Raw genomic sequence first — 27,583 nt, 5'->3', positions numbered from 1 at the left:
TGCACTTTGTGTACTCATAGCGCAGCAGCAAGTGTTTTGACAATCAGCTACGGAGATCCAATGCACAAGACAGAATAAAAAGTTATAGAGTAGTAAGTTAAGAAGACATGTTTGTGAACCAAGCATGAAAGAGTGCCTTTTGAATGTTGATAGCAGCAGAACATTAAAGAAATGGCAAATTAAGCAGAGTCCAGCAGAACACATACCCAGTTAGTACACACAATGGGAGACAAAAGAAGAAAGGAAGATTATACATTAATAAATATTGAGCTATGTTAGAATACTACTCCAAAAACACTGAAACCAAATTGAGGACTATTTATCCAGAAGAAGCCTTCATATCCCATTCGGAACAAATCTCGCAATAGCGGCACAGTGAATCTCGAGCATCTTGCCAAACTTAAAAACACCAAATCTCATTTCTCGTACCGCCTCTGAATTTGAAAAATATACCTCGTAAATGACAAAACCTATCCTGGCGACTGTGCAGCGAAAAACTAAACATTATATCCTCCTCAAAGTACCTTTAGCAATATAAACGTTGCCTATGTTTCGACTGCTGATAAGGCATTTGTTATCTATAACATTGTGATGTATCCCATGCTAAGAAATATTATACAAGTATTTTTCTGTAAAGGACTTGAAGAGCTGAATAAGAATAAGAACTGAACAGGTGTCACAAATCAACAATTTGGAAAATACAGTGTAAGCCACTTATAACAACCCCAAATAATAAAGATACCGTTGAACCTCTAAAAAAAAAATCAGGGGAAAGCACTTTTGTCCATTCTTGTGAGAATTTTGTGGTTTCGATACCCCCTATTACTTTGCAAGACCAACATTTATTTAAAGAAGTCCCTGATCTTGCCCCGTTGCACGTTGCTTTGAAGAAGCTTGACAGCCAAGCCTTGCACCTTGACAAGCTTTCCAGTTTCAACAAGGACCCTAGACTTAGATAGATATATGGGGTTTAACGTCCCAAAACCACCATATGATTATGAGAGACGCCGTAGTGGAGGGCTCCGGAAATTTAGACCACCTGGGGTTCTTTAACGTGCACCCAAATCTGAGCACACGGGCCTACAACATTTCCGCCTCCATCGGAAATGCAGCCGCCGCAGCCGGGATTCGAACCCGCGCCCTGCGGGTCAGCAGCCGAGTACCTTAGCCACTAGACCACCGCGGCAGGGCGACCCTAGACTTCTGAAGTATCAAATGTTAAGCTTTCTTAATAGGAACCGGAATCTATCTGGTATGCCAAAAAAAAAAAAAAACTGCCCGTAAGCAAAGCGCAGGAGATCTCAGCGTGCACATGTAGACATATGGCCGCAAGCAGTTACGCAGCCTACAGAATGTCTTAGCATTACATTACGTCCCGTTCTGATGTAATTGCCAACACAAGCATTAGGTAAAAAAAAATCCTCTATGCAAAAGGAAAGGTCTTGTTGCTATAATCATCATCCGACAGAACATAAACAGCAATGGTTGCACCGATGCAATTTTCGAGCTCTCAGTTGCGACCAAGCTCATGGGTTGAAAAAAATGTTGCAGATCACAACTTGAAAGTTTTAAAATTGTGCAAGAACTTTTTAAAATTGCTGCCATGAGTGGGAGATGCTTTGAACTTTATGAACATTTGCCAGGGATGCCACATTTCTTCACTGCTACGAAAATTTTGTTCTTGAGGGCTTTTGTTACTGGAAGATTAACTCTATACTACCCATAGCCTACATGTTCTTCGGAGTCCTTGATTTCTCTATTACCAGCACATAAAGAAAAAACGACATATGGCGATGCCAATATTAGCCATGTAATACAACAGAAGTATGGCCACCCGGCAGCTGCTTCAAATGTTGGCCTGGGAGATTGATAAGAATAAAATACTTGGAAGAGACTGATGTGAAAAATTCATCACAAGTGCCACAAACAGGCCGCCATTAGGAAATCTCATGAGAGGGTGCTGCGCGCGGCAACGTCATATTTTCACCATCACGATCACTGGAGAAAAGAGGGAAAGAGCTTGCTTCGTCCCTGCACTACAATGCCTGGCGACAATTTCCAACACAAGTTTCCACTACTTATGTGCTCACAGAATATGATGCTGACTGAATGCAAAGTGGTATCTCTTGTGTTTCAGCAATGAATTCGTCGTGTTTTAGAAAGTTGTAACCTCAAAAAAATATATGGGCTTTCGAACTCTACAATTTCAATTACTTTCATGATCCTGAAGGCTGAAGACGCTCTCAAGAATTTCGGCTTGTCACAAATTTTCACCTGTTTTTTCAGCCCATAGAAATTACTTTATGGCTATCAGTGCATCCCTTAATGAAACGAGAGTTCTTTACCATGACTTGCATTGTTTGAATTGATTCAGAATCGGTAAGAAACATATGAATATGTTTTCTTTTTTTTTTTGCCAGCCCGGATAAAATAACTGGTTATAGTGACTGAATTTTGCAATTTCGGTGTTATAAGAGGGGCACAATGTATTGGTTGAAAGCGAAGACACATTAGAAAATGTATCGAAATTCAAAAACACGAGATTGCTGTAACAACTGGCATCACATTTCTGCTGCACAGGATGCTGCACAAGTGCAAAATTCAAAGTTCAGATCTTCACTTTCACTGATCACAAACATAAAAAAACTAAAAGCCAATGCCAAATATACAAGACTGAGGCAACTCACGACCTGCGCTCAACACGCTTTGCCCATCACATGTTCAAACTAACAGCAGAGAGTCTGAAGTACTAACAACTTGACGAGGGCTCGTTGGTTTATATTCAGAGCAAAGACAATACCAAAGTTAAATTAACAACTTGACGAGGGCTCGTTGATTCATATTTGGAGCAAAGACAATGCCAGTGTTCAAAAAACAAGCAAGACAAAGAAATGAAGACCACGGGCAGTGCTTGTCACACTTCATTTAGAGGAGCACTATAGTTGAACAGTGCGGTTTCTATACCACTAGCTTAGGTATGCTCTGCTGGACTGTGGTGGTGCAAAATACATTTTGTGAAAAGCAGGTTAGAAAAAAGAAGGTTGAGTGCCAACTACCAACTACTTATTGAAAATCCCAGAAATGTACACCTTCCATAATTCACAAAGGGCCAATCTATGACATCGATCGACTTGGTCAAGATTAGTTACTAATAAAATGCATTTATAAAGTATAAAATGTCTCTGACACAATCAGCCTCTTTCCTGTTTGCAACAACTGTTTCCTGTTTGCAACGCTTTGCAACAACTTGGGCAGTTTGTTTTTTATGCCAAATATCTTCCCAACCTTTTTTTTTTAACAAAATGCATCTTATGGCACAGACAAGCGTATCTAAGTAATCTAAGCAATGACTCACCTCGCCCAAAAGGAAGTCGTTCGGAATAGCTTTTTCATAATATACCAGAATTGTGCTGAGTGCATCCCATTAGCCAAGGAGCAAAAGCAAGTGCAGTACTATGCAGCTAACAATGCAGCAGAAAATTAGACGCATAACATTATGAAATAGGGGGACAGCACAGTCTATGAGACCAATGGAAGTAGCCAGTATTCAAGCAGGGATTAGGAAGAATATAAAATGGACCTGGGCAGGGCACTCAATGCTTAGCACAGACAACTCATTGACAAGTATATGGATGTAGTGGATACAAAGACGTATGAAGGAAAGCCCCTGGTAGCAGGGTAAGTGGAGTGACGAAGTTATTGAATTTTCAAGGATAAAATGGAATCTGTTTACGCAAGACGGTGTAAGTTGGGGATTACGGAGAGAGGCCTGATCACCGTGAGAGGCCTGAATCCTGCAGTGGACATAAAATAAGCTGATGACAATCATGATGGGGTATCACTTCAGTGTTAAATGTGCTTACTTTTCTGTTCACTTCCTCCACGTAAGTATATATGCTTGACCTGTTGATATATTTAATCAGCCCCTTTATGCCATGGTTGAACTGTACTTAAATGAAATGTGCCAAAATATCAGCTAACTTAATAGTCTGAAGAAGCCTAACATAGTTCAGCAGGCTTAGTCATGCAAACTACAGTTAAATAAAGCTAATGACAAGCCCTAGAAGCCCCAACAAACTTTCTCCCCACATTATTCTGAGACAGTCCATCTTGTAGATATGAACATATCCGACAGTTGCTCTGATGTATGAGAAAGACATATCTTATAGAACTACTGATAAAATATTTGACTTCTTTTTGTATAATGCTATGACCACTACACGCACTTAACACTGAAAAGTGCCAACATGTATCAGATAATTTATTATAACATTTTTTTCATTGACCAAGTTCTGGTCAATGAAATCCATCCTGCCACCACCACTGGTTCACTTCATTGATCACTGGCTGCCAAGAGGGAGTGTTAACCAGTGGAAGCAAGCACCGGTATCTTATTATATTTCCCCCACCTCCATACTCCTTTATGATGTACTTTTATGCATGCCAAGTTCCCTACTACAACTTAAAAAATGTGTGTCAAAACTCTTTTAAGCAAAGTGTGTCAACACTCTCTCAAGCAAACATTCAGAAACTTTGTTTTATTCATACTGCAATCTAATACAAGATCTTGGCAGCATAGACCCACTATCACTTTCTTGAAACATTTTAACCATTTAACCCACAGATCAACAATTCTCGACCCAAGAAAAAACCACTCCTGTTCAAAATGCACGCATAATGTGAGCTTGTTTTGCTGAATTTAGCGTCAAAAGGACATGTGCTCTTGATTCTAGATAGTAAATAAGACAATAGTGAGCGCCAGTTGATGCTTTGTTGACAACAATGTAGCACGTGCGGTTCGCTGACGTTATCCGCCAACGACGGATTTCTGCCTCATGTTCCAAGAGCTCCAACAAGGTAAGCAAATCAAGATTTGTCAAATATGTAGAAAGAGGTATGAGGAACCTGTGGTATGAATGTCATGGCGTTGTTTAGCGACGCTGAGGAAGCAGCCCTTTACCGCGGTCCACAATTTGAGCTGCCAGGCAAGGGTTGCAAAACACCACGCGCGTTGTAGAATAGCATGGCTTCTGCACACTTCGAGAGGCGCACTTTTAACGTTGTAATGGTTAGATGCTGTAACATATTCATCGCAAATAAAACCAGACAACCTATTGCATGTGCAGTTGGAGCCATGAATACAGAGTAGTTTTTCCCCATGAAAGCTTTGTGCCAGGAATATGGTATATTTCAAAGTGGAACGACGCAAGTGTATTTTCGTAGAACTCACTGATCTTATTCTTTGCAGGAATGGTTAAAGACATCTATGAAAAGTGGGGCACGGACAATGTGCTAGAGTGAGTGAGTGAGTGACGGACGGGCAGACAGAGGGACACACAGACATGCAGACAGCCACATAAACAGACAGACGGATGGACGGAAGCAAGAACGAGCGGATGAATGGAAGCACGGACGGACGGAAGCAGGCGCAAGCAGGGACGAACACTTCGCACCAACTAATCATCATTCACTCGGTTGATATGCTGTGATTTTTTTCGAACCCTGCCTATTTACTGTTAACTGACAGATCAACAAAATTGTTGACTTCCTCAAACTTTTAGTTTTTCACGAAACATCATGAAACTTGTTTTGGTGGTTCTGTGGTGGTTCTAAAGAAGAAATAAACTAGCAAAAAATTGTTTCCACAGTTTTTTCTTATCTTGCCAGTTAAAGGGTTAATAAACATTACTGTGCATATAGGTAGAGATGAATTGCTCGTGTGAACCAAAACAGGTAATTTCCACCACAAAGAAAAAATAATAACAAAAAAGTTACATTTTTTAATTGCCAGGGTTTTGATAGCAAGTGGAAGAGTGCAAGAATAGTTCTTCATGCATCACTGCCAACGAATCTGGCAATCAGCAACACAGCGCAGTCTCCCACGTGTCAAAAAAGCAAGACTAAGGAAAAAAGTGTGATGTAACACAGCTGCCCTAGGCTTCCCCAAGGCCTCAGGTCACATTATTGGATTTGGAGCGAATCCTCGCGGCCCCACAGGGCAAACCAATCAGCCACAACTGCACGGTTGCCCTTGGAGCCTTTTTTTTTTTTTGTCTTTTTGGCTCCATATGAGCGTACAAGAAGAGTCTTTTGTCTCGGGGGGTCTTCATGAACGAGGCAGGATTGCCAACAGTGGCACTGGCCAGAGTAAGAAAAAGACTGTCGAACAATCCACGAAAGCCTCAGTTGCTGGGTGCTCTTGCATAGATGCAGCAAAAGAGGTCGTTGGGAAGAGCCCACAGGAAGTGCAACGTGGATGCCTTCTATATGCTGAATGAATACCACAAAGGCACATGAAAAGCACTAATTTTCAACTTGCAGCAAAGCAAAAGCACTACAGAATGCAGAAATGCTGATTCATCTATGTGTGTGTTGCATGCTGTTTTATTAAATTTTCCCTCCCTGTATAACTAAACAACAGTCTTGCTTCTCTGTAAAAGAGAGCGAAAGTTAGAACATTGATGGCCGTAGCGTGATAGAAAAGTGAAGGCTGTGACTACACACTGTTCTCAAGTGGCAAAATGACAATGAAACATCCGAGTCAAATTAGTCATATTCATAATTTTTCTGAACTGCCTAATTGCAAGCACCATCAAGAAAGGCGAAATAACATCTCATAATATCTTGATGTAACTACAGCTCTAATGAGACTATATCACAGGTCGTAAAGCATCTGATGCCAGCAAATTACAACTGCAGCATTGCGAGTTAAACATGAGCTGGAAAAGGCTGTCAGAAAATATCTACCACCACACCCATGTAGTTCTGGTGTGAGCGAGCTTCATTTCAATAAAGATGACCTAAACAAGCAACCTCATAATGTTTAATACTTGTCACACGATGTCCCTGCACACTATTTGCATAATCTGTAATGCCTACATATGTTGAAACATCACGAACAGTAGCGTCGATTGAGAAAAACACACAATGGGGGCAATGTGACACTGAATTATATGCTGAACAAGATTTCTGAGCTAAAAGCTTTCACTTGCCCTTTTATTCTCCCACAACACCTCTCCAGTTCATTTTGGTTAAAGGCTTCACTCTCAAAAAGCCAAAGCTGCTTGACAAAAAGCAGTTTCACAGAACTTCCTCTACCCTTCCCTTGCTCTCTCCTTTGACTTCATAGAACAATGCCCAGGTCGAGATAAAGTGTGAGTGGGGGAAAAAATAAAGGAAAGCAAGGTCTAATTTACAAACACACACACACACATAAAGGAGGAGGGAAATGTCACAGCGCTGTCATTACCACTCGGGAAAAGCTCGAAACGGGGTCAAAAACAGCAAATATACAGACGTGAAAACACACTAGATGCTGTCACCTGTGTAAGCTGGGTTAAAACGGCCTCCAAAAGAAGGCAAAAACAAACCTCTGCCTAAAGCTTTTTTGCTGTTACGTGCAGGTACCTCATCATGGCTTAAACGAGAATGAGCTGTTGACAGGAGCCATCATTAGAAAAAATAAAAAAAAAATGTGATGCTCAATGGCACGTCCACGATACACGAAGCAATTACTGCACTTAAACTTGACGTCCCATTTTTTGTCATTTTGCAACAATAAAGTGAGTTTTGATAGATGGTAGGCCACACGAACGTTTTTTTATTTTATTTTTTACTGCAGAACGCTTTCCAGGACTACTGTAAAACATGGAAGCGAGGCCTTGCAAAAACGAAAGCTCGCGGCAGACCAATTTCCGGAAACGCCTGCGAAAAGAAACCCTAAAGTCGGGGTCGGGTTGTCAACAAGCAACCGGCAATAGGCGCGCCCCGAGTTCGGGCTACTTGGCGCGGAGCGAGTCGGAAGAAAGTTCAGTTCCAGATGCCAACTCGACGACTGACGCAGATCGTTCTGCACCGGAACGATGGAAGTGGCCCTTCCGGACGGCGAACTGCGACCGTTTTCGGAGCGCCAGCAACGGAACAGCGCAACGCGTTTCCTCGCAGGGAAGCGCAGTAGTATATGCAAGCGGGCAAACGCCGCCGCGGCTCGAAGAGGAGGGAGGGGGGTGCAATCCGTAAGCGAGTTGTCGGGTAAACGCGGCTCCCAACGAGGACGGCGTGGTGACACCGTCGGTGTATGCACTACCGTGCGTCACGCAGGCTAGCTTTTTACCACCGGCCGGGGTCGCGCCAAATGATGCATGACATCTCTCGCAGTTACACAGCGCCGCAACTCCTCCCCCTCCCCGACACCCTCAAGCTCTGCCAGCGATGGGCGTTACACCCAGCAGGGAAGCTCCCGTTCGCGTGGAATTGGCTTTAGTAACCTAGCGCAAGGTGCGATGGCCGGGCCAGCGTTCCTGTACTCGCTGTATTCTACGGTCCCAAATAAAATAAAAAAAAAAAGATCACAAAGGAGGCACACAATGCGAGGGAAACGGGCTGGCTGGCCCAGGCAGCACCTTTTGACTAGCCGGCGAAAAACCTGACAGATCGACAAAACCTCGGGCGATCGTCCAAGTCATAGTGCGCTTAATGACGTCAGCTCAAGGTGCCGCGGCTCAATTTCTTTTCGGCGGCGCTCTCCGAAGCGAGCAAATAAGATGCCCGATAAGGCACCGCGCGACGCACAAATCGATCACTTGCTGGCAGCACGTTCAGATGCGGGCCTTCCAGCAGCAAATAAATGGCCTACACGCGCGTCGCTTGCTTCCGCGGAACGAAAAGCGCTGGAGCCCATCCAAAACGGGCAGGCTCACTGCGTCGCTTTCTCTCCGTCTCTCGAGTTAAAAGGTTAGCGTTCTTGTGCGGGGGCAGGTGGCCTCGGCAACATGTCGCAACAAGATCAAAGTGGCGTCCTAAACTTTTTCAATTTTATTTCATTACTTTTGTTCTCGCGTACGGCCGTTCAGTTTACGGGACAATGGATCAGTCAATTTCCGCAGTACTCGCTACTGCACGAGCGAGGGGAGTCCTAAATCACGCTCAACACGAAAGCAAACCCTGCAAGGAAATCGGCTTGCGATCGACGGCTCCGCGAGAACGAGAAACCGCAACATCATTCCTACACACACCACCGCAACAAGAGGACACCAAAAATTTCGAGGCTGCAAGAACATTTTATATATGCTACCGCAGCGCAGACGCGTGCCCAAACACCAAGTTCACAAAGAGACGATACTTGTTCCGACGGGATCGAAATTCAGAAACCGCCGACAGGACTTCGCCGGACGAAGTTGTTTCGCATCGCATGGGGTACACCAAGCTTTTGCGACACCCCAAGTTCCACCGGTTTCATCGTAATCGTAACTGCACATCCGTGTAAAGAGAGCTCAAGTGCGAATCGACCACGATCATAACACAGATGATGACACAGTGACTTACCTAATCGTAGCTCTCCGAAGTTGCCGCAGCCGATTTTTTTGCCCACTTTGAAGTTGGGTCCCACCATCAAAACACCGGAGTTGCTCGATCCCGTTGGCCTTGTCTGCGAATGCATAGCTCTTGCGGCGGCCGTAGTTTTGGATGCACGCTTGGGAGTCTCGTCTCGGGGCTCCCGGGAATCACGTCTTTGCATCCCTGCGGCCGGGAACGCCGAGAAAGTTAGGCTTAGGCACTAGGCTTAGCCCACTGCTCTGGCAGCGAGTGGCTATGGCGCTAGCTGGCGATGTCATGGGTGGAAGTTTGATGACGGTGGCGGGTTGAATTGAATTTCCATCACTGCCCGAGACCCCTCAAAGTCTTGACTCCTGTTCTCGCGTTCCAAACTACACAAGGACACCGCTCGAATTGGCTTTTCTTTACTAAATCACAACGACGCACTGCGCTCCTATCCACAACAAAGCCAGAATACTCCATGAAACTGGGCCCAACCTACCCAGAATGCATTTCCAGAGGAACTCTTGGCCACAACCTTCCGTAACCACTTTGCAGTGTGAAGACCAGCAACGCTGTAGAACTTCACCACTATCTCTCGAGACGTCGGTCCATCGCTAAACGGATCTTCAGTCGTGCATTTTCAACGCGATGCACCGCTAAGATTTCAGAAAAACGGCTTCCGATGTTCCAGAACTCCGCGGCCTCCGCTGCGAAATCACCTCATAAACAAACCAACTTCCGGTGCACACCGGAGAGAGCTCTTCGATGTGTTACGCCAAGTTTAGGATTTATATTATTTGACAGGTGCCTCGCACGGCCAGTGATTATTACCATTCCAGGTGTAATGCACAGACTCACATTTTCGCGATTGCACAGGCGAAGCGAGACCACCGGAGCGACCGGAGCAGCGAGAAGCTGCTGCAACTGCTTCCTAGAGTAGTTACACGTTCTGCCGCATAGCACTAGGCGGCGGCAAACGCTTCCTGTAAACATTCAAAACAGCGCTTCGCTTGAATGTTGTTGGTTGTTAGATGTTTCTGTCGGCTTCAACTAGTTTAGTGAGCTGCGAATACCGCCTACACTTCTCATCATTGATGAGCCAGTATGAACAAAAATTATCTGATCGTCACTTCGATCCTGGAAGGTAAGCACGCTGAGTAGTAGTGTAGTGGGGCATGGGCATTGCGGAATGTTTATTGCCGTCTCGGCTGAAATTCAAGTTTTTTTTGGTGTTTCTCTGAGCACACGTGCGCACCTTTACTTACAGGAAGGTATTTCCCAAGCAGGCAAGGCTGTGACGTTGTGATAGAAGCCAGCTTCGACGGTGAAGTGCTAACCACAGACCCTGTGCCTCACTCCTGTCATCCCAACTTCAATACGGAGTTGGCGTGGGGCGTAGATCGTCGAGGTCTTCATGTGCACAAACTTCACAGGACACCTGTGAAGCTCCAGTGTTTTGTAGTTGAGCGTTCGTCCAAAAAGAAGGACCGCGTGGGATACGTTGTGCTCGATATACGCGGCATTCCTGAGGGTGGAAGGGTGAGTGACCAAGAAAATTTACGTCTATGTGCTTGCCGGAAACCCGCCGCAACATTGTGTGTTTTATTGTTATTTTTTAAAACACCAAGGTTCGCTGCCTTGAGCTCTTCTCAATTGGAGTGGTCGCACTTGGTTTGCTTTCCCAGCTGACTGCAGCTGTTTGATTGATTGTGCCCACTGTGGGAACTAAACGGTTGAGGTTGTGTGCTCACAATTGATACAGGTTTGATTCCTAGTCATGGCAGCTGCATTTTAATGGAAGCAAAAAAAAAAAAAAACTGCTCGTACATGAATTTATTAAGGAACTCCAGATAGTTAAAAATAGTCCCCTATCCTGCACACCTCCGAATCATTTTGTGGTTTTTTGATTTAAATCTCTACACATGCATGTACACACATGCACACACAAACGCGCACACACATGTATATATATTGCCTGGTTGTGTTAAACTTTTAGTCCCACATGACCATCTTGTCCTACCTGAGTGCATAAGGTGCAGAAGAGGGAAATGTGATGTGTGTAAGCAGTGAGCGAAAAAGTGTTCAATCTTTACATTTATCCTGACGCCTGGCTTGCTAGTCTTCCCTCCTTTCTCATTTCCTTTTTTCTCAATGTAACAGATTTTAAGAATGTCTACCATACATTGTGACTGATGTTAAAGATATCTGTATAATCTTTTTCCTAGTTTTTTTTCCTTGAGAAAGAAATGCATGGTATTTCTAAACTTCATTCTACATTTTTTTCAAGCAGTGAATAGGCTTCTGATGCAGTGAGTGTTTCTGGCACTACTTTGGTGAAAGGATGGGGGGGAGGGGGGGGATTCTGTTTCAGAATGATGCGGCCACATTCTTGGATAGGCAGGCAAAAAGGGCAATTTATACTTGAGCTATTGATGAATGTTGAAGAACTTGAGATGGTCAGAATTTGTCCTTAGACTACACTGAAGAACCATATATAACTTATGCTTCAGTTTATATATGCAGAACTACATGAGCCACATTGTGCAAGCCTTAGATGTTTTCTGGTGTGTCCTCAATCAATCAGTTTTTATCTGCATTGTTGAAAATTTGCATGCACCACTCAAACACACAACACAAAAAGCACGTAAGAACTGTGCAAAAAAAAGTGCTCCAATCTTTTTGTGTTTCTTTGATTGTGTCTTTGTGTGGTGTTCACTAGTTTTCTACTATTCAGCCAAACCAGCTAGCTGGCCTTTCGATTTCATTTAAAGTTTTTATTTACCATTAACAATGTTGGTTAATAACAACATATAAATTATACAGACAACAACACAAAGTGCAAGAGTGCAATGGGACACTCGGTAAAGGTTACGTAAAAATAATACAAAGTTTAACAACAGTGACATGAAGGAAATATTGCAGTTAACTCTAAGGATGGCACTTTCTGCCCTTGCACCAGCCTAGTTTGACTAGGTGTACTTAAGGAAATTTCTCGGTTCTGTGTGTGTGTATATATATGCTTAAGATATATTATACACACTACACACACACAAAAGAATATACCCCCCCCCCCCCCCCCTTGAAAAATCTACGTTACTGTTAGGTGAGTTCTTTTCATGTCCCCCATACCAATAGGTGGTTTTGCTCCTCTTTTGTACGTTTAGTAATGAAGTAACTTCTTGCAAACAATTTAGTAAACGTGGCTGTTGTTGCTGCAGAGTGCGAAATGGCATCCGTTGCTGAACAGCAAATATCATGGAGCCAAGCCAGAGATTCATGTAGGGCTGCATCTGGAGGAGGACACTGTTCCCGACACGCCTTCCCTAGCCACTTCAGAGCCTGCTCGGACAGATGTCAGGATGCAGCGTGTGGTAGTGCAGCCAGCTGACCCAGCTGCAGACACTGACCTATCACCTTGTCTCAACCTGAGAGACGGCTGTTACGATATTGGGAGGCATCCCACAGCGCTCTACGTCTTCACCGTCACCATTGCATTCGCTGCAAACCTTAAACATGTGAGTGTGTGTTTCATCATAGTCCTCTTCTTGAGAGTTACTTTTGAAATAAGGCTGACGTAATAGTTACTATTTCTCCCCTTTCCTTCTTTCTTTTCATTAGGAAAAAAAATTATACGTTCTAATTTTAGATAAAACGCTAGCAAGTGTCATTGCACACTAAATAATTACCTGATGGAATGAAAAGAAGGACACTGACCGTGAAAAAGAACATGCAAAATTATGTTCCAGCCCCCCCGTAGAAAGTTTTGTTCACAATAAAGCGAGGACAAGGGAAGCGATGTTTATGAGGGCTCTAAAATGTGACGAAAACAGCGGGTGTGGATAAGAGAGAGGGTTCTGTCATTTCAGTTCAATCTGTTGCTTGAATCAGGGTGGATTTTAATTGGTGTCCTGAAAACATTTTTTTCTCTTCTAATATTGTGGGGTTGCCCCGCCGCGGTGGTCTAGTGGCTAAGGTACTCGGCTGCTGACCCGCAGGGCGCGGGTTCGAATCCCGGCTGCGGCGGCTGCATTTCCGATGGAGGCGGAAATGTTGTAGGCCCGTGTGCTCAGATTTGGGTGCACGTTAAAGAACCCCAGGTGGTCTAAATTTCCGGAGCCCTCCACTACGGCGTCTCTCATAATCATATAGTGGTTTTGGGACGTTAAACCCCACATATCAATCATCAATATTGTGGGGTTATCCCAATCGATTTGATGGCTCAAGTTTTCAGTGTGTTTAGTCAAGGCATTGCAAAGACACTTTATTTCTTGTTGACCTCCTTCACATGCTGTTTGACCCACTGTTAAAAGTTTTCTATATCGCCGATATATACACAGTCACAGTTCTTACGTGGGACCCTATAAACTACGCCACGAAACTTTTTTTTTTGAAGCTTGTCCTTCACCAGCTGATGTCGCAATTTCTGTGTAGGAACATGGGCTACTTTGACGTAATGGTGTGGAATTCGAGACAGACTCTTACTCACACCACTCACCTATGATATCGGTGCACATTTTTGGGAATGCACGGTCCGGTCTTGGAGGCTCAGACAGCTGGCGTTGCACTGAGTTGCACATGCATAAACTTTAGGTAGCTGCATGCTGAGATTGTAAAGACAGTGACTTCTCATTTTCCAAAGTAGCTTGAAGTTGTGGGTTTGATTCTTGCCATTATCCATAGGGAATTGGGAAAACTAAGTACATTTAATATATGTTGTGAATCCGACTTTTGTATGGCCTGAAAACTGGCAATAGGCACCTGTTGGCAGTTTTCAATGCAAGGTAAGACAGGGCTGCTGTGCAGAGTCCTACAAAAGATTTTTGACATGTAAATGTGCGAAACAAATACAAATTGCTTACTTTTCCTTGAAATGATAACTATAGCATGCCCATATGGTGTAAGACTGATCAATGTGTGTGCAGTCCTGCATTTGTTAAATGCCAGTTTATTTTCTAGCTGACGGGAAAAAATATGAATGAATATCAGGGTTAAGCATTTTTGTCCTTATACTAATCACTTTAGTTATAAAACGATGAGGAAATCAGCACCACATCATGAGATATTCTTTAAACTGTTTCCTCCAGCCTAGGATTCTATTAGCACAATGTAGTCATGTCAGATGCAGTAATTTATTGTACTGTGACCTGTGCAGCTTCAAGAAAACCCTGAAAACAGACCACTAACTGGCCGTGGTGGACAATACCATTTCATTTATCACTTGCTTGGGCATGAAGTTTCTACAGAATCATTCCCCAGCTTGGAAAACCCAGAATTTCCAGCGGAGAGAGCGTCGCTGCGCATTCGTAGCAGTGGTCCCGTGCTTCGCAGGTTTTTTGCTGCGCATCCAACCCTTCAGGTGTGTGCCTCTGGCGAGTGATTAATGGCCCTACATGCTGATTGTTTGTGACTTCTTTTATATGTTTTAATTGACTTCTTTTTTATGTGGCTCATTAGCAATTAAAGTCCGGTGTTCGGCATTTTCAACACTTATGACGCATATCCACATTTCTTGGCAGAGAATGAGCAGCAATTAAAGATGAATAAAATTATAATTAATGTGAAATAAAGTAACACTGTGCCAAGTGATTAGAATCGGTGATTAAGTGCATAGGATTAACCAAATGGGAATTTAGCTAAACTAAAGGAAATGTGAATGAACAGTGAATCAAGTTTTAAAAACACGCCATGTGCCCTGATTAGATGCAGTTCTGCAATATAACCTTAAAAAGCCTCTAAACCCCCTCCGATATTTTCCCAAACATTTCAAGTAAACAAGCGCATCGCATGCAGAATGTTGTCGCAATCAACGATGCCACACGCCGCAGCGCTACAGCTGGTGGGCGCGCCAAAATTTCGAAAAAACAATAGCTTCTCCTTTCCGATCTCCGCCATTCCCATTACTGACATGTGTGATATCACCAGTGAAAATTGATGATGTCACCAAATTTCAATGCTTGCGATTGGCCGAACGACAACCGACGACTTCCGGTCACTCTGCAAACAGCTGTTCACGTGCACCTTGCTGTTTTTCGTCATGTTGCCGCTTGCGAATCGATATCTGCGTTCTGTAACGCAACCGCCAAGTCGCTAGCGTAGGGGCACGGGCCGGCATGAGAGCAACAGCGGTTAGTCAATGATCGGTGCACCCAGATGACACACGCAACACAGTAGACGGCGAGCCGGGGCGTCGCAGTGGCGGATTGCGGCAACCAGAAGTAGACGCTGTCTCGAACAACACGTCAGCGGTGACGTATGCCACGCGAGATGAGGATGGGCTCACAGCTGACTCAGCGAGAAGGGGCCAAGCGGTTTTGGAAGAGGGTAGCGTAGGAAACAGGGAAAGAAGCAAGCATCGCGTTTCGATCATCAAACGCGTGTAACTCCGCTATTACGGCATCATTTCGAAAAATTCTCACGGCTACATATTCATTGTAAACTCGAGCACAACTTCCTCACCTCAACTAAATTTAGACCGCTGGGTGGTTTTAGGGGCCCTTTAAATCCTAAGCTAACTATTTGAAAAATGAATGAACTGTATCAGTTTGACAACAATATACTGTGGTTGATGTTGTTAGTAACAACCATTTCATCAAGTAACCAAATTGAACTGAGCGTCTTCTACAATAGACAGTTAAAAAGTTGCGTGTTGCTAAAAGTAAAAGATATGCACACAGGGTGCGTGCATATCTGAACACATTCGGATATGGATGCACCCTGTGGTGCTGATTGTTAAAAACTTGCCGTTTTCAAAAGTTTCCACAACTTTGCTTGCACTTTCATGATAAAGATTACCTGTTAGCGAAACTCTTTTAGATCTACAACACACGTGTCTGCGCTTGCGTGTGCTTGCATGCATACTTTTAAAAGTGCCTTGAGGGCAGCAGTAAGCATCTGTGTTAGTGCAATAAGAGAATGTAAAGGAAAGTGATATAAGAAAGAGGTGAGAAGTTGCAACAGTTGCTTGGCAGAGATAATAGCACCACTTTAATAAAACTGGTGATCATTGCATTTTGATTTCACCAGGCAAAGTTGCTTTACTCATCTCATTAAGCTGGCAGTTATATATAGGCAAGTTTGAGCAGAGAACACTTTCTGTAGGTGGATGCAACTGTTGAAACGTGCACAGACATTTGTTCGCCCATACAAAAATTTCTGGCTTTTTGGTTGCGCACAGGTACAGCTTGCATCTGACGATTCAGTGATTGCGGAGACGGAAATTCCTCTTGGCGACTTCTCAGCAAGCTCTCCGGATTTCTCTGTCTCTGTGCAGGGCTTGTTTCAGGCAAGAACTTGTTGTTGCCACGCCTGATTTGTCTTGGTATTTTGCCCAGAATGTACAGTTTATAAAAAATGAGTTTCATGCTGCTTGGGCGAGTCGGTTCATGATTAAGATTTACCAGTGCCCTTGCTAGATGGAACATTTCGAAAGGACACACACACAGTGCTGTGTGTGTGTGTGTGCATTTCTTAAATGTGTGTGTGTGTCCTTCCTAAATGATTTGTCTTTTTTTCCGCTGGTAAGTCTATCTTATTCATGTTGTAACACAAAAATTTGCTTGAAGGATCATTGTTTCTGCAGTTCCTATTAAATATGCGGGTAAAATCAGGCTGCTTCTGTGCTACCTGTTGAGAATATGTGTGATTGGGGGGTAGTAGGGGTGTTGTGTGAGAAACAACTTTGAATTGATGTCCTTAGGAATATTGGGGATGAATCTGGCCGTTAAAGGTTTAATCAAAACCATTCTTTTTTTTATCGTTGAAAAGAATTGTTTTAAAAATCCACATATTCGCTACCGATTACCAGATCTGGTGTCCACATACTATTATTTTTTCTTCTGTATCTCTCTTTCTTAATGCAGCTGTGTCCTGTTCCGCACAATGAAGATCTGATGAGCAGAATAGCACCCGAGTACAGGCCCATTGTTGGTGTCTATGTGGAGATTTCAGAAAAAGAGGTAAGCCTTTTCCGTAATGTTGTATCAACACTCCCAAGCATCTATTTTATATTTTGTGTCTTCTCTTAGTTGTTTAATACAATTTTCTTGAAGGGTGTTTGTCAGCCATCAGATGTCCTTTGAGAGACTAGAGGGGGTACGCTGGAACGGACCCTCCGTAAGACGCCCTTCAGAAGGAAAGCACCTGTTGTAGAGCAAATAAGAGGGACTGAAAGTTGAGCTAGTTGTTTAGAATCTTGTTCTACATTCTGTCCCTTCCTTCCTGGACAGTAAAGAGGCATCCTTTCTAGTGGCATTTGCCGAGCTGTTCCTTAATTCATTTCCATTATTGCTGCCTTTGTAGTCTCCAAACAAGTTTGTAGTGATAGAGCCTGAATACTACTATGCTATTTCTAAGTATTCTTATTGAACAGCTTCTCTTTTGACATGTGTGGTGTTTTGGTTTCGTTGTATAAGGATCTTAGAGCCACATGTCCTTTCATTCTAGGGGGATATGATGTGGTGTTTTGGTTTTGATTTCATGGTTGCCAGATTTGGTTTCATGTAAAGTATTTTCGCCCTCAGGGGGCACTACCCTGTGTATAAATGCACGGCATTGTATGTAATAAAGGAGTTCCTGCTTAGCTATAGGCTGCCGCATACCTCGTGTCGGCCGGCGCTGCAGCGCCGTGCCCTGTGTTCTTCGTGCGGCGCGTCCGCTGCACAATACTACAACATGCTCAGCATCTTTGTCCTGTGGGGTTGCTATCATTTGTAAGTCATTTGTGCCTCATCGCGCTTATGTCTTGCGGATTAGCTGCAGTTATGTTTCACAGTTGTTGAGTGAGTAGTAGCGTTGTGCTCGCACGGGTTAGTGTTGGCGCAGTAGTGCCAGCAGCGTCGTCCGGTGGCGAGCATTGGTGTGCACACAGGAAGTAGTAGGGAGGCTCTCTTTGGGGTTGGCGGCTTGCGGCGTTGGATGTCTCCTGTGGTGGGTTTGCAGAAGACAACACCGTAGGTCGTTTCCCAGGGATCTCTCGTAGTGAGTCAAACGTCGGCAAGGCTGCAATCACAGTACCTTTTGTTGATTATGTTGTTTGCTTGTGTGTTCCATTGGAATAGTGTATACGGTTGTTTAATGTCTTCAGTGATGTATTTGATTTGGCTAGCAAGCTCGATGTAAAAGTGGGTAAATCAAATGTGCATGTGTTTGGTTTGCATGTCCGCGTGACTGTCCTCATGTGCTCTGAGAGCGCACATAATTTCGATGCCCCAGTCTAGAACGACACTTGACATGCAAGGTATTTTAGAGCTTATTCTAAGGTCTTCTTTCTTCCTGCAGGCAATAGGAGGCACTGCAAATGAAACTGATGGCAGGCAGGAGGAACCATTGTCTGAGCAACCACCTGCTCCATCACCACCACCGCCCGCACCTGCAGCAGCTGCTGGGCGGGGGGAGAGTCCACATCCGGCTCCACGGTCACGCAGTCGAGACTCACGGCCCCGAACACCAACGCAGCTTTTGCCGGAGAGAAGTCCCACGCAACGACCACGCCGACAGCTGGACTTTTCGCCCCCACAGAAACTCGGGCGTGCTGAAAATCGGAGACCCACTGCCGATGCTGCCTCCAGCCAGCCTGGTGACTTCAGGCCAGCACAAAGCAGTGAGTGCTTCATGGCCTTGTGTCTGAAGCACTGGGGAACTGAATGCATTGTGTGTTGCGTGAATGGAAATGCCAGATGTTCATGGTTTTGCAGCTAAACTTATGACTGATCACCAAAGTCTTTGCAGATCACTAAACTCTTTGTCAGAGTATAGCATCATTATCGTCACTTATTGACCGCAAGGCCTCTCTTGAAGTATTACATTTGAAAAAAAGGACATTCAAACACCGATGAAATAAGTAAATGCAATAGAAAATATTTAAACTAAAATGAGATGAATAGGTTAGACAGTCAAAATACACAGCGATGCACTCACCATTTAAAAAAAAAGGATGGACGGTCAGTCCACATACACAGATTGAACAATGCTCTCAATTTAAAAAGAAAAAAAATCCTCAAGGTACGTTTGGCATCAACATTCAAAAAGATTGTTAGTACATTTTGAAACTTGATGCCATCACGTTTCATTATGACAAGGTTGGGTAATCTATTCCATTCTGCAAAGGCTACTGGCAAGAAAAAGTTATTGAAGGATTTGGTAGTGTGGTGAATTCATTGGAGACTGAGGGAGTTTGACTAGTGGCATGAAGTACGGATTGTAAGTGTGAAGCGTTATAATGGAGGTTTTGAAAGAGGCATAAGTGAGAGATTTCTCAGCAGAGTGCTAGTGATTTGATGTCCACGGATGATTTGATGCTTGTGACACTTAGCCGATGGTCGTACTGAGTAAACGGGGCTGTGCAGTTTTGGACGGTGTCAAGAAGCTCAACGAGGTACGCTTGATGCAAATTCTAGTTTAGTGCACATAAATGTCTTATATGCTAGTTTACGGATCACAGGGCTGACAATGATATTGACTGTCCAATGAATCTCAGGGATTTGTTAGTTGCAATAACCAGATTATAAATATGTTCTGACCATGTAAGCTTGCTAGTGGGAGTAACGCTGATATACCTGTATAATAGAACCAGCTCAATAAGAAGAGTGCAAGGAGTATGATATGAGAGCGTGCTTCTGCAATATGCACATGAACTTACGTGACTGATTTTAAGGCGTAAAAAAAAACAATTACGTCTTGTGATTGTGTCTTTTCATCAATTATGAACATACACCAAGTTGCCTAACAAAAAGTTATCCTAAGACATGAAATTAAATTTTTTGACGTTTAGTTACATGAGCCACTAAGTGTACTGTTTGTGGTTGTGAGTTTGCGCTGCAAAAGTAATTGATCATAACGTGACTTTATATAGTGGTGCAGGATGCATTTATTGGTGCAAATTGGCAAACAGCCAGCTGGATGACGAAATCCCAGAAGGCAGGTCATTAAGGAGAACTGGAAACAAAAGGGTTCCGAGGAGTGAACTTTGCGGCACTCCAAATAACACTTTGGTGCCTATAGAGTGGAGGTGCCCGATCACAGTGAACTGTGATTTCACTGTGATCGGCATATGCGACAAACACCGGATCCATAACCTGATTAGCAAATGAACTCATCAGCTTTTTATTTTTATAATTAGTCATTGATGAGGTACCCGGTCAAAGGCTTTTGAAAAGTCTAGGTGAATTCCGTAAATGTGGAGGCAAGAATCAAGGTTGCAGTGGAGGTTAGTAGTGCATTAAAAAATTTGAGCTTCACATGAGCCTCCTTGGACAAAGCCATGCTGAATACTGAAAAGGAAAGAATTATATTCAAGATGAGTGGCCACATGATAATTGATTATGTGTTCACGAAGTTTGCAGGTGATACAGGTGGGTGATATTGGGCAATAATTTGTAGGATCTATTCTGACACTGCTTTTATATACGGGGACAACCTTGCTTAACCTTCAGTCTTTAGGAACTGTGCTGGCTGCTATGAACATTGAACAGATTGATGCAAAACTTTACAAAATATTTGTTGCGCAAACCTAGAATGAGGAACAAAAAACAAGAGAAGACAGAAAAGAGTATCTTGGCATGCCATTCTGTTTTCTCTCATGTTTTTCCTCTTTCTTAGTTTGCGTCACAAATCTCGCAGTAATTTTTTTTTTCCTTTTTCTGCTCACAAGATGGACCTGTGGGTTCTATTCATGTTGTTTTATTATATACACTTTTATTGTGTTTGTACTCTGTAAGTATAAAACACTTTACGTATATTTTGTGTGCTGCTTAATGTAGCCTGCGCCATTTTATGCAATGAGAATTAGGATTCTGCCAAAAAGGTGTCTTTATGTCAGTGCTAGTTTGTCATATCTGGACCTACTGCAAAAGACTTTGTGGAAAGCTTAGGTAATGCAGTCGATTGAAGTGAACCTCATTTTTTAATTCAATAACCAGAGCAAACGCTACTCGCTTTTGCCGTGTTGGGCTGCGCAGCTTGTGCCCAATGTGGATCTGTCAGATTACTCAGGTACATGCCACGCGGATTTAGTCCTTGTGGCTCGGTTTTGGGGATACCTTCACTAATTTGTGGCACAGCAATTATCTGAGTACCTCTGGCTGTGTTGTCCGACTCTGTGCTCAGTGGCTCATGCAGTGTCTGTTGAAAGGATTGTCCCCGTTACACAAGTCTGAAGCGCTGAAATGAAATTGGGCACATCATTCGATGCATTGATCAAGGCTCGCTTGTACTATAATGAAAGGGTTGTTAAAAAAAAAACTTAAATTAAAGGCAGGAGAGGGCTTAAGGTGTGATGAAATTGTCATTGTGGATGAGAATTTGCACAAAAAGCATGAACAAGAAGAAAGAGAGCACGGGCATGCGCAGTTTCCTGTGGAAAAATTTTAACTCTGAAAAGAACCTAAGGAATTAGTGATGTAGCTTAGAAGTACTGAGCGTTGGGCAAGTTGGTATTGCATTGCAAATGGGAATTCACGCAAAAAAAAAAAAACACGAACAAGAATCAAAGAGAGCACGGACAGACGTAGTGCATTCTCTCTTTCTTCTTGTTCGTGTTTTCTCGTGCAAATTCCCATGCACAATGCAATGACCAACTCGTCCGATGCCCGTTTTTTCGACAAAATGAAATTGGCAAGTTTTGTGGGCATGAAATAGAATAAAGGATATATTTACATGGTGGTCTCTGGGAGAGATTCTAACGCTGCAGTTAACTTGAAGTTCCACTAATAATAGAAGAAATGATGGTAGTAATGTTTCTTAGGTTCTTGCCCACGTGTACCGGAAGATGCTGCTCCGAGCCAACAGCCTGAAGTGATTGATCTGACTGATCAGATAGACGAAGAACAATTTCACCATTTGTCTCTGATGCTGGATATAAGAAGCCTAAACGTTTTGTCAACTCGTGGCAAGCCAATGCAGTGTTATGTGAGGTAATTATGTTCAATTATATTTGAGTCATAGATAACACCTCTTTCTTTTAAAAATTTCTTATCAGCACATTGTTCGTAGGTTTCACCTACTGTACAGAAGCGTACCTAGTCATATCAGGCTTTTTTTTTTCTAGTCAATATTGATTATATTTTTGTGCAGTTCACTCGCAATAGCAGCGAGAAGCTATTTTTGTTATCCTTGTTTTTCGTTGAAGTTCGTTATGAGTACACGTTCGTCGTGTCGATACCACTTCAAGACAGCTGTGTTTATATTTTTGTGCACGTATAATTTTCTTGATCCTGTAACCATTCTGGATGATTACGTACCAGTGCATTCTGTCCCACGAATGCTTGTTGGTGTGTTTATGCTTTTGCTGCCGGGTTGGCACGACCTAGTCAGGCGTTTATTCAGCCTTTAGTCATGTCCCGCAAGGCAAAGTGTAACAATTTTGCCTTGAATAAAATGATATAAAATGAAATGAAAAAACTTTGTTCTGCTAAATACTGAAACTGTTTGTGATATTATTGGGAGTCACTTGGTCTCTGTTACGGAGTTTTCATCAGCATAAAATTAAACTTACTCTTTCCGCTTACTCAGTGCCCATATGTATTATCCTGCCATTAAGTGCATTATGACAATTTTATTTAAGGCCATGATAGCCATGCTATAGTGGGAGCAGAATCGAGAAGCATTCATGTGCCGTGTGTACATATTTTAGAATACCTGGCGGCTGGTATTGACCTAGAGCACCTCTATCACGGTGTCTCGTAGCGTGTTACTTTACTACATGGAAACACATACCTTCATTTGAATTTGGTCTGTAGTTGAAATGGTAAACTTTTTGAAGCAAATTATAAGCCACTTTCTTGTCCAGCTGAGCTGAAAACTTAGTATGGCACTTTATATCAATGAGAACAAGTTCTTTTATAAGTGCACAGTTATAACTCGCTTGCTTTCATCACTGCTCATATTAGAGCACTTATTTCTAAAAAAAAACATGAAGTTTAGAGTTTCTGCATGACAGCTCATTGAAATGTTGAGTAGTTACACTCTTCGTGACTGCTATTCTAACCAATCGCTATGGCGTGCTGCCTCCATGTATTTTTTAAAGCGCCATGGCAATGCAGATCTTGTATGGCCTGTAGCAGATAGATGAGTATAGTCTCAAATTTTTAGTTCAGATGGTTTCTCTAAATAGGGCATTATACACTTTAGTCTACAAAGTACTATTATGTTACTAGGTGGAATAATGACAGTTTTCTCATTTTATAAATGCTGTTTAGTTCTGTGTGCAATTTATTAACTCAGTGTGCAGAGCTTTGACTTCACTAGAATAAGGTCAATCTTTGTGGCAGATCTCTGCATGCATAGCTGTATTCACATATATTCGGTAACTTTTGTTTAGTTGCTTAATCGATTGGTTTTGCTCGAGTGTCGTTTTTAATTTCAGATACCACTACCCCTTCTTGGGTACCAGCCACGCTTTTCAGTCCCACAAATGGACTTCCGTAGTGCCCAATCTGAACGCAACAGTGGTTGGTGGCTTCAGCACGTACAACTTTGCTGCGACACTCAAGATGGTCGCGTTGGCATTTAAAGAGTGAGCTGGATGATATTCGTGCTCTTGACTAGTGAAGAGTGCATCTTTGTGTGCTGTTCTGCAATTTAGGTTATTGACTTTCAAAAAAGACAGGAAAGGCATAATTGTGGCACCCTATGCAGCTGTATTTTTTTGACCGCACAAGAAAAAAATTTGAATTCATCAAATGGGAAAAATATTAAATGAGTGTGTAATGTGTTCAATGGCTTATTAGGTCAGCTACCATCTGGCAGTGTATGTGACATAAAGATTAGTTTTACTAGAAACTGACTAGCTTGTTCACTGTGGTGCTGTGCATTGCCTTTATGTTAAGCTGCACAGAAGAAAAGCATTGTCCCTCATAGATTTCCTTTCAACAGACTTCCACTTATGGTAGAGATCTTCAGCCAAGCCGAGGGTGGTGATAAGCTATTTGGGACTGCTGAGGTTTCCTTGGCAAGTGTCCTGAGGTGTCCTGCTTCCTCTCTCCTGGTGAGATTCGTATTGCTTATTTCTCTTTTAGTGTAGCTAGTTTTTTGTCAGTTGGTATTGCAGCTATTCTCCTACTTCCCCACCAGTGTTATTTTGTTTCTTTTAAGAGGAGATGCTACTTGAAAAATGCAAGTTTTTTTCCAGAATAGCGTATTTTTTTATTTTACTTGCTTTCACAAGTTTAGTTTTGCAACTTTCATGACAAAAAAAAATCAAAGTTGTAGTTAAATGCTAGGTAACTTAAAATTGCTCTTATGGAGCACAAGGTGGGTATTAAAAAATTATGTCACGACAAAAAAACAGCAGAAGTCATATATAGGAGAGCTCACTGTAATTATGTGCAAGGCACTCGCAAAGAGGACCAGGCAAGGACTTCGTCTTCCTTTCTTGCTGTGCGAGCTCTTTTCTGCAGGTTGAATGCGGCAATGTAAAGAGCTGATTGTCTATAGTTCCCTAGAAATTGTGACCTGGCTGCTTGCCATTGCATTTCACTTGAGGTGTTCACCAAAGCCACGTGCTCAAAATAACCATAATTCCCAAGCCCCTGATGGAAGAAATTATTTTAAAAAGCATATTTTTGCTGTATAGATGACCTTTTATTGCTACGTTTAAAACTCGTTTTTCTTTAGATGCAATATCTGGTAACTTCTTGAGTTGAGACATCATACTTCTGAAGGCCAGATCAGGACAAAATTTTGCTCAGATATTCCTTAACATGTGGAGAGTGCATTTATCTACTTTAAAACCTGATGTGATTTTTCTAATTATTATGAACTTATTGTAAGCAATTAGTATGGGATGAGCGTTTTAAGACTTCCCACATTACCATTGTTCTTGTTCATTGAAATATACTGTAGGGGGTCAGTAATATGTTCAGCTGACGCAGAAGCCAACCGCATACAGTCGTACCGTGCATGATTAACGTCCCCAGTCCGTAGCTCGTCTCATTGCAGCTACACGGGTTCGGGCAAATAAGGCAACAGGCTAGGTCAACAAAACGACAATACACACTTTCTTGTTAGTTATTTGCATTCTGCAGTTATTATGGAGTAATATCAGCTCCATATTAACAGAAACAGCTACAGAAGTATGTCCATAAAAAGCTACACTTCACACATTATCATATTACAGAACGAGAACTGTGCAACTTACTATAAAACTGATCACATATTTAGAATCAGCATAATGACCTATGTAAACAGAAAAAATTTCATTCCCTGAGGCTACAGATTAAAGAAACATTTTTTTCTAGTAGTGTATCACTTTAACATGCTCGCGATGCACCATTGTCTAACTGCAAACAGCCACCAGACCTCATAACAATGTAACAGAATTACCAATTTATTTCGAATCTATTCTTCTACACTTGACTCTGTATTAGTGCCATATTTGTAATGATTGCTTCAGATAACGAGTGTAAAATATGTTATGGTTTTGCTGGGTGGAGTAACTCTAGAGCACGGTTGCATACCATTTACGTGCTACAGCTTTTATAACTGAGTATGAATCCTAAATGGCTGAAATACTATTAGGGCTTGGATTTTTCAAAGCCGTCAATGACTAAACTTTTTAAATGAAAGTTTATTTCTATTTTCCTTTTTCCGCTTCTGACAGGAGCAAACAAATTTTCAATCTGTTCTACTACAAGTTGTTTTGTATAGCTTTTGGCATTTGATTTCTTTGCTTTGTTACATCAGCAAATAACTTCTCTTTTCTTACACAGAAAGACAATGGAGTGACAGGAGAAAGAAGGATGCAGACAAGCAAAATTTCGATTATGGACCCTAGAGGGCAAGTGACAGTTCTATATCATTGAATTTTCTGGTATGATATGTAAACATGATTAAAATAGTTACAGCATTTATATTAACTGCAGGTTCGGGCTGTATGGTAAAAAAAATTTGCAGCGCTTTTCAAGTGGCACATTGTCTGTATTCTGAAAGTGCGGCACTTGTATGAAAGAGGCTGTGAAAGCCGGTTCTACATTTTTACCTGGGCAATATGCACAGGTGCATTTTTTTCCTGTTGCGTTTGAGAATCACTCTCTTGTAGTTTGACTCTGCTTTGGCTATACTGATACCTGTCACTCTTGGCAACAATCGACACACTTTTCTTTCTTGGCGTAGCTTATGCCTCTCAGCAGGATACTGGGCCGTCCTGTGCACAATAATTGGGCCCTAGAATGCAACTTGAAAATGACTGGTGGTTTGATGAAATTATGAGATGTGTCATGCAAGTGTTGGCTAGACTAGCGAGTGCTCCTGTTTGGAACAGCATGCGCATTGGTGCTCTGCACCTCCACCATTGCAAATTAGCAGGTTCATCAGTTGAGTGACATGGTAGTGACCATGTCTGCAAAGCTGTGCAGTGTGAGAGTGATTAAAATTTCAATGACAGAAAAAGAAGAGTATCGTTGTGTCACGTGAACTGGTCCCTCGGCTCTGGTATATGAGAGGAGGTAGGGAATGCTGCTCGTTAATGTCGGCAGAGCCAAAGGGTGAGTTTGATTACCCTACTGCCAGTAACATTTGCCTTCTGGTAACATGAATAAGGACAGTTCAACTTCTTCTGTCTTTTCCAATAATTAACTCGTTCGAAAATACACCGCTCTCTATGTCCTACCTTTCAACTTCCAGTGTGTAAGCGAATGAGCTCTGGTTTACATTACATCATGAAGTGTTTTGCAGTAACTATTGAACACATCGTAAAATTCAAGCGTCATGAGCTTTTTTGCAGACAAGCACTTCTCCCTTCCTCGCTGTACAGAGCGCATAAGTTAAATTAGTGGTATGGAACTAATGCATATCAAACAGCGAATATTCATGCAACTTTCTCACTCGTTGTGTGTCAGCTCTATTGGAGCATATTTCGGTATTCTAGCCTGAACTGTGAGTAGGTGTAGAGCAGCTGAGCAGAGTACTGAATTGCGTTTTAACAATTCGCACACAGCCTTCACTATAACACTAGTGGCAAGCACTTTGTTTATATTCTAAACTTTCATGTAATTAAATTTACATGGTTCCTTTTTGATTGAATTTGGAGGTTGGAGATCACCATTTAATCTGCATATAGGCTCTGGTGTGTGCATGAATGAAGCTATGTTGGCACTCTCTGAAGAATGTCGGAGTAGCCAGAGACTGAGAAGGGAGCTTGCTCAAGCTGACTAGAGTAATTTCTTTCTTCTCTCTTTTCTGAGCAGGAAAGTGATTGGAGAGCTTCAAGCAGTTGTGTGCCTTGATGACCTCGGCATCACCTCTCTTCCACCCAGAGACCCGGTAACCTTTT

General features: G+C 42.6%; 2 protein-coding genes across 2 annotated transcripts in view; one reads left to right on the top strand and one right to left on the bottom strand.

The window, feature by feature from the left end:
- Positions 1-10,146, bottom strand: part of gish (casein kinase I gish) — a 54,473-nt gene extending 44,327 nt beyond the window's left edge. The window contains exon 1 of the mRNA XM_037435849.2: positions 9,325-10,146. Coding sequence (XP_037291746.1) covers positions 9,325-9,517 — 193 coding nt within the window. The 5' untranslated portion in view covers positions 9,518-10,146. The remainder of the gene's footprint in view (positions 1-9,324) is intronic.
- A 23-nt stretch (positions 10,147-10,169) lies between these two features.
- LOC119164900 (centrosomal protein of 120 kDa) overlaps positions 10,170-27,583 on the top strand; it is a 32,394-nt gene continuing 14,980 nt past the window's right edge. The window contains exons 1-12 of the mRNA XM_075894171.1: positions 10,170-10,462; positions 10,586-10,857; positions 12,537-12,833; positions 14,471-14,674; positions 16,493-16,600; positions 17,178-17,273; positions 18,595-18,916; positions 22,058-22,226; positions 23,678-23,827; positions 24,187-24,298; positions 26,022-26,089; positions 27,498-27,573. Of these exons, the coding sequence (XP_075750286.1) occupies positions 10,423-10,462; positions 10,586-10,857; positions 12,537-12,833; positions 14,471-14,674; positions 16,493-16,600; positions 17,178-17,273; positions 18,595-18,916; positions 22,058-22,226; positions 23,678-23,827; positions 24,187-24,298; positions 26,022-26,089; positions 27,498-27,573 (1,914 nt within the window). The 5' untranslated portion in view covers positions 10,170-10,422. The remainder of the gene's footprint in view (positions 10,463-10,585; positions 10,858-12,536; positions 12,834-14,470; positions 14,675-16,492; positions 16,601-17,177; positions 17,274-18,594; positions 18,917-22,057; positions 22,227-23,677; positions 23,828-24,186; positions 24,299-26,021; positions 26,090-27,497; positions 27,574-27,583) is intronic.

The sequence above is a fragment of the Rhipicephalus microplus genome, chromosome 1, assembly GCF_043290135.1.
Source record: "Rhipicephalus microplus isolate Deutch F79 chromosome 1, USDA_Rmic, whole genome shotgun sequence".
Classification (NCBI taxonomy): Eukaryota; Metazoa; Arthropoda; class Arachnida; order Ixodida; family Ixodidae; genus Rhipicephalus; species Rhipicephalus microplus.
The sequence above is the reverse complement of the archived record's forward strand: the minus strand, read 5'-3'. Positions and strand labels throughout refer to the sequence as shown.